At 53.5% G+C, this 7,481-nt stretch overlaps 1 protein-coding gene across 1 annotated transcript; it reads left to right on the top strand.

Moving 5' to 3' along the window:
* Positions 1-1,335: 1,335 nt before the first annotated feature.
* LOC119250785 (TNF receptor-associated factor 3-like) lies at positions 1,336-2,770 on the top strand. Its single transcript, XM_037518393.2, is given in 3 exon segments — positions 1,336-1,830; positions 1,833-2,093; positions 2,096-2,770. Coding segments are annotated over 3 exon segments (1,005 nt in total). The 5' UTR covers positions 1,336-1,733; the 3' UTR covers positions 2,743-2,770.
* The last annotated feature ends 4,711 nt before the right edge of the window (positions 2,771-7,481 follow it).

Genomic DNA, 7,481 nt, shown 5'->3' with positions numbered 1-7,481 from the left:
GATGGACCCGAGCCTGCGCCTGGACGGGCGTCGGATTCTCTGCCCGCCACTGCAGTGCCAACGGCGCCTCTTTCCCTCAGCCTCAGCATCCCCGTCCAGGACGCGTGCGCGCGGTCCCCCTCTCTCCTCAGAGCCTGTCCTGTTCTCCTCACCGGCGCCGGCTCCAGCCTCAGGCCGCAGCCCCGCCCCCTCCCGGGCTCCTCCCCTCAGCCGCCGGGGCGGAGCCTCTCGGGCTGCCCGGCCCCCAGCCCCATAGGACCACGTCGCAACCCTGCGTCTGATTGGGCCGGGTCCGTCTGCCCAGGCGCCTGATTGGTCCAAGCCCCGCCCTGGAAGTGCGGCTCTCCATAAAAGGGCCCTGAGGCGCCAGGGCAGGAGCAGCTCGTGGGGGAGCTAGGAGGGAGGCCGCGACCCCCCAACGTGGGCAGCTCCAGGAAAGGGGTTCAGGGGTTCCGGACACCGCCTGATGCCCCGGGTCCGGCCAGATCCTCCTGCGCCCGGGCCCAGCTCAGAGCCTGGACCTGCCTCAGCCTGTACCGCTGCCCAGAGATGCCGGCCTCGCCCCCTTTCCTCGGGGGAGTGTCCAGGGCCCCGCCTGTCCCCTCTGTCCCCCTCAGACCCATGCACATTTCTGCAGGGAGGAGGCCGCTCCTGGGCCGAGCTGGACGGTCTGTGCATGTGGCTGTGCCTGCCGGTCCAGGGCCCCGGGTCCCCCGGGTGCAGGTTTGTTCCTCCCCCCAGGCCCGTGCGTGTGTGGGGACGCCTGGACACGGGACAGTCCTGCCCACTCCCCTCCCCACAATCTCACCCTCTCCTCACTTTGTGGGTGATGCAGGGGCAGGCCCTGTGGAGGCAGGATTTTTAGGAGAATATAGTAATATAAAATTATTGCCACACATTGGTGGGGATAATTCCAGAAATTTCATGAATACACAAAAATAAATCAGGGTACGTGGTGGTGAAAAATGTTGACATCTGTCAAGTGACCTTAAATACATCTTTAAAATGGATAAAATAACTTGACATATCTCCTCCCAGCCCTGATTAAATACTGTGACTCATTTTACAATTACACCGACAATCCCTGAGTGTGGATTTGGGGAAAAATCCCAAATTTACGTCCACAAATAGACCGATGTTAGTGCCAGAGCCATGAAGACGTCAACAGTGTCGCTGACAAGTTATTCAATTTCTACCTGACTCATCTGTTATCATGTTCAGGAGAAAAGGCATAACATTCTGAATCGAACAATAGTGTAATTTTTAATTCCCTCTGGAATGTCTTCCTCACCATCCAATTCTGTTAATTCTTGTTATTTTATTCAGTACCCAGAACACACTGAGTGTGCTGGTGCTCATCCCAGGTGTGCAGCAGAAATTGTCACGTCTCCCATAAGTCACAATCTTCTAATATGCTCATTGTATTAAAAGTCAGTATCTTTGATAATTGCTGCAAGAGAGTGATTCTGGCGCTTCAGATATTTTGCATGAACGAGAGTCGAGGCTGCGCAGAGCAGCTCACGCTGGGACAGCTGCTGGTGCATTTAAAGAACCACTGCCAGTTTGAAGAGCTTCCTTTTGTCCGTGCAGACTGCAAGGAGAGGGTGCTGCGGAGAGACCCGCGCGACCACGTGGACAAGGCCTGCAAGTACTGAGAGGCCACGTGCACGCACTGCAAAAGCCAGGTCCCCAAGGTCACGCTGCAGAAACACGAGGACACCGAGTGTCCCTGCATGGTGGTGTCCTGCCCTCACAAGTGCAGCGTCCAGACGCTCCTGAAGCGCGAGTTGAGTGCACACTTGTCAGAGTGTGTCAATGCCCCCAGCACCTGTAGTTTAAGCGCTATGGCTGCGTTTTTCAGGGGACCAACCAGCAGATCAAGGCCCATGAGGCCAGCTCTGCCGTGCAGCACGTCAACCTGCTGAAGGAGTGGAGCAGCTCCCTGGAGAAGAAGGTCTCCCTGCTGCAGAACGAGAGTGCGGAGAAGAATAAGAGCATCCAGAGCCTGCACAACCAGATCTGCAGCTTTGAGGTCGAGATCGAGAGGCAGAAGGAGACGCTGCGCAACAACGAGGCCAAAATACTTCACCTACAGGAGTGATAGACAGCCAGGGGGAAAAGCTGAAAGAGCTGGACAAGGAGATCCGCCCCTTCCGGCAGAACTGGGAGGAAGCCGACAGCATGAAGAGCAGAGTGGAGTCCCTGCAGAACCGGGTGACCGAGCTGGAGAGCGTGGACAAGACTGCGGGGCAGGCCGCCAGGAACACAGGCCTGCTGGAGTCCCAGCTGAGCCGGCACGACCAGATGCTGAGCGTGCACGACGTCCGCCTGGCCGACATGGACCTGCGCTTCCAGGTGCTGGAGACCGCCAGCTACAACGGCGTGCTCATCTGGAAGAGCTGCGACTACAAGCGGCGGAAGCAGGAGGCCGTCATGAGCACGCACCTGTCGCTCTTCTTCGTCATCATGTGCGGCGAGTACGACGCGCTGCTGCCCTGGCCCTTCAAGCAGAAGGTGACGCTCATGCTGATGGACCAGGGCTCCTCCCGGCGCCACCTGGGCGACGCCTTCAAGCCGGACCCCAACAGCAGCAGCTTCAAGAAGCCCACCGGGGAGATGAACATCGCCTCCGGCTGCCCGGTCTTCGTGGCCCAGACCGTGCTGGAGAACGGGACCTATATCAAAGACGACACCATTTTTATTAAAGTCATAGTGGATACTTCGGACCTGCCCGACCCCTGAGGAGCCCAGAGCGGCGCGCGCAGAAGGCAGCTCCCAGGGGCGGAGCCGGTCCCCGCCGAGGGTCCTCGCGCTCAGGGGAGGCCCGGGGGGCGGAGGAGCGGCAGACGGTGGTCACGGGCCGGCGGAGGAGCCATGCGTGAGGTCACACCTGGCACGTCTCCTAATAGACTAGCAACACTTCACTCTGGAGAATTATTTATCCTTCCGCCAGATAAATTCTGCTGTCAGAGAAGGTTTCCATTTCCATTTTCAAAGATCTAGTTAATTAAGGTGGAAAACATAGATGCTAACCCAAAGGACCATGATTTTCTTCCTTAAATTTGAATGCCAAAAAGAAAAACACACTCACTCACATCCGGGGATAGCTGGACATGGCAGCATGTTTAGTAAAAGAACAATTTATGAAATAATAATGCAATTCTGATATATTCAGTGCAATCTTGTTTTAAATGTAGTATATTGTCTATTTTTAAGGCCTCAAAAAAAAGTCAGTATCTATGAGCATCGTAAATTACAAGAGAATGTGTTTTCTCTCACCGAGCCTCACCCAGGCCGACAGGGCAGAGGGACATGATGACTTGGGCCCCGTCAGCATCAGTTGTCGTGATTTACAAAGTGAATAGTTTAACTGTGGCACATTCTCATATCTAAAATGAAGCTTGATCTGAAAACCCTCAAGTATGAGTGGATTCTCCCCTGCAAACAGCTAGGGGCAGATACCTGCAGTCTGGGGGGAAGTTCCCGCTGCCGTGTTGAGTCTGTGTCCTGAGGTTGTCCCCATGGCAGGACAGAGGGCGTCCCGGCCTTTCACTCCATGGTCGGGGCTCATTGGGAGCCTCTTAGCACTCACAGGATGTTCCACCCCATCCTGCGCCACCTCATGGACAGAACAGGGCCTCAGGGCTGGGCTATTTGAGCTCTGCAGCTGGTGTCCGTGTGTTGGACACTGTCCAAGATCCATCCATCAAGTGACTTTCCTCCAGAGGGACAAGAGCCCTTCTGCAGGTCACTGTCTTAATTGGCGTCACCTTATGGCTCATCCCAGTGATCATTAGTGCCCTGAGTGTGTCAGAAGCCATTTCCTTAGTTTTTACCCCAGTGAGGACAGGACCTGGTCCCTCCTCAGGCCCATCACCCCCTGACCTCCACGGGGACTGTTGTTGCCCCATGGTCAGAGCCAGGATGAGCCCAGCTACAGGGAGCAGGAAAGTCGCCGCCACCCACGAGCACCCTCCTGGGCCTGGCAGGTGTTGGGTGATGTGCTGTGGGTAGGAGGGGCCGAGTGGGGGACAGGGAGAGCAGGACAATGAGCAGACACCCCAAACTGGGAGGAGACTGGGCAGAGGCTTGATCCCCTGAAGTGCGAGTGTTGGCGCCGCAGCTACTCTCCCTGTCCTGATGCTCCCGCCGGCCCCTCTAGTGCCTGAGAGTCTGACTTGCTGCTGACCTCGCGTGAACATCGCCTTCATGTGGACAGTCCTGCCCGCCTGACATGGGGTGGACACGACTGGGTTAGGGTCCCCTGGGGGGCGGGTGTCTGGCTCTGCCTGTGCCACCGAACTCTGGGGATCCCCGTGTGTGCCATTTAGGGGGACAGACGCCGTGCCACGTCTGCCCGCTCATGTGCCCACATGTCCCCCAGCCTTGGCCTTGCAGATGACACATGCCTACCCCTGGGGGATCCTGCCTCTGGGCACTGTGACCACCGATGCTCTGGATGTCCTAGACCACCCGGGAGTCAACACTCACTTCTTCCTGCTCTGCCTGCGTGGTAGGGGCAGGCGGGGTCAGCACTGGGCGGGGAGTCCTTTAGGCCTCAGGGAGAAGGTTGTGGGGGCTTGAGGGACTGGGGTGCTGCTCATGCGGGTTGTGGGGGATCCCGCGTCCTCACATAAACTCTTCTGGTTGAAACACCTCAGCCCATGAAGAGAATGGTCAGTCCTTCCTGCTCACCCTGGCTGAGAAAGCTTCTCAGCCCAGGAACACATCCCACATTTAATCTCTCCAGACACAGATTCGAGTCTGTCCACTGTGTGGACCCCAGTGTCCAGCACCCACTGAGGGAAGGGTATATGGTGGAAAGTGTGGGCTGAGTGTGAGGAGCTGGCGCGTCATCACCGGCAGCTCTCAGAGGTCCCAGGAAGCAGCAGAACCGCGTCTGCCCAGCTTATTAGACCTTAGAACTGAATAATGACACTTTCACGCCCTGGACTCTGCTGGCCCCTCAGGATGAACCCATCCTGGGATGGGAACAAACACATCCATGCGGGGGTCAGGATGTGCCAGCGAGCTCGGAGCAGGGTCTGGACCTGAATCCACCTGCCCGCGACTCTGCAGGCACTGGGTGTCCTCCCTAGAGAGTGTCCGCCTAGGCCTGGCCGTTGTCTGGACTGGGGTGCTGCTCCCTGTTGTGATGGGTACACACGTGTGTGGATGGACACTTGCCCTTGTCAGGAGTGTGGGGTGCACGTGGCTTCTCCCCACATAGGGCCTGTGCTCAAGCGGTTTCTGAGGCCCAGGAGCGCTCTAATGTGGAGGGGCAGCTTGTTTATTACCCATGGGGTTCCCTGTCCTTGAATTGTGGAGGCAGAAGGGTGTTCACATGGGTGTTCCGTGGAGTGCACATGGGGCACTGCACACATAGAGGGGCAGAAATGGAACCCCAAAACAAGACGGCAAAGACATGACAAATGGCGATTATTACCATGACCCCACATCGCCCAACTTGGGAGGTCAAATCCTCTTCTCAACAGAGTCTAGAGGCTTCACTCAAAGCCAAGACAGAAAGTGTGTAAAGGCTGTGGCCTGAGAGTGATGGAGGCCCAGGAGGGAGACACCTGTCATTAGGGTCGTTCATGGAAAGATGAGCAACTTGGGGGACTTCCCCACACAGATTCTACTCTGAAATCTCAATGGACTCGGTCTGGTCATTAACATGCATGTTATAAGAGAAATATTGTCTAGACTGAGTCTGTTATGATCCGTCAGGCGTGTTTGGAGACACCGTGTCCCGCAGCAGAGAGGACACGTGAGGGAGGAGCCTCCCCCAGCTCATGTTCTCAGGGTGGGTGAGCAGCCGTGAGGCCCCGGGTTTACAGCACAGAAGCTGCTGGAAAATAAAAGTTACAAGTATTGCCTGCTTTACTTTTCATAATATAAAAAGTGACATAATTGCAAACATACCAGAAAGTGGGGAAGATGACCTGGTGCAGGACATCAACACCAACCTTGTGAACCCCTCACATGCGGACTCCTAAAAATAAACACAAGAGCAACGAGTGTATTAAAAATTATAAAAATTAATTGACAAAACATAGTTCTTCAAAAATAGTTCACATTTTTTTTTAAAAGCATGCTTATAATGGACTCTAATCAAAGCAGAACACCGTATAAATGACCATGAAATAGAGGTTTCAATCATAGACTCCGATTCTTTTCTATTTTTAGTAATTTTTTATATATTTTTACATCATTCTTCATTTTTTGCACAATGTATGCTTTCTCATCTCAGGTGTAGTCCCTGTGAGATCCCAGCACCCACTCAACTGCGAGCATCACTGCCGTCCCCTGTGCCCTTCCCACCCAGTTTGATCCTGCTCCCTTGTCCCCATTGTAGTGAGTCTGGTTTATAGTCGCCTGTTGGTGTTGATTTTTACTTTATTATAATTACTTTTTTTTCCTGTTCTCTTATTTGGATCCTCTACGTTCCTACTATGAGTGAGACCATCTGGTATTTTTCTTTTTCTGTCTGGCTTATTTCACTGAGCATGATCCCTTCCAGCTCCATCCGTGTTGCTGTGAATGGCATGAGTTTATCTTTTTGATTGCTGAGTAATATTCCATTATGTGTATAGACCACACCTTCTTGATCCAGTCATTGATGAGGGGGCATCCGATGTGGAGAAAAACGAACTCTCCTGCACTGCTGGTGGGAGTGCAAACTGATCCAACCACTATGGAGAGCTGTGTGGAGATTCCTCAAACTGATAAAAATGGAGCTTCCATATGATCCAGCAATCCCACTCCTAGGGATCTACCCAAAGGACAAAAACACATTAATAATTCAAAAGTACGCCTGTACCGCTAGTTTATTGCAGCACTGTTTACAATAGGTAGGCTATGGAAACAACCCAGATTCAGATTAAGAAACTCCCTCCCATCTGTGGGGTATTCATTTCAAGTGCAATTCCTACTTGACTTTTGAATAGAAGAATGAATTTCTCTTGGAGGATGTTGCCCCATTACGAATCGTGAGGGTTGGGGGGCCCCGCATTCTGTCTCCCCTTCCCTTCCCTCCACAAGGCGGGGTCCTCAGTGGAGACACACACAGGGGCTGTGGGTACTGAGTGCCCAGAACTGGGGTCCCGTGACTGTGTACTCCCAAGGACAAACCCCTTTACAACTGCTTGATTTCAAGTAAATGTGGGAAGATGAGTGAGTTCTAGAACACTCATTCATATACCAGCCATAATATTTAAAAAAAACTAGGATTCATATATTGAATGTCAAACAGATATGCATTTTCAAAAATGGCTGCATTATTTCAGGAAATATATTTTTTAAAGATTTATTTATTTATTTACACAAGCACTGGGTACAGTCAGAAGTGCGGGAGGGTGAGAGAATTCAACAGCCCCAGAGCAGGGAGCAGAGCAGGCAGACTGAGAAAATACACTGCTGAGGGGAGCAGCGGGTGCAGCAGGAGAGGTCTGCATGCCATGTGGAACCCTCGCCGGCGA

This window comes from Talpa occidentalis, unplaced genomic scaffold (assembly GCF_014898055.3).
Source record: "Talpa occidentalis isolate TD23 unplaced genomic scaffold, MPIMG_talOcc4v2.1 talOcc4.18, whole genome shotgun sequence".
Lineage (NCBI taxonomy): Eukaryota > Metazoa > Chordata > Mammalia > Eulipotyphla > Talpidae > Talpa > Talpa occidentalis.
Note: the sequence above shows the minus strand (reverse complement) of the source record. Positions and strands in the feature narration are given on the sequence as shown.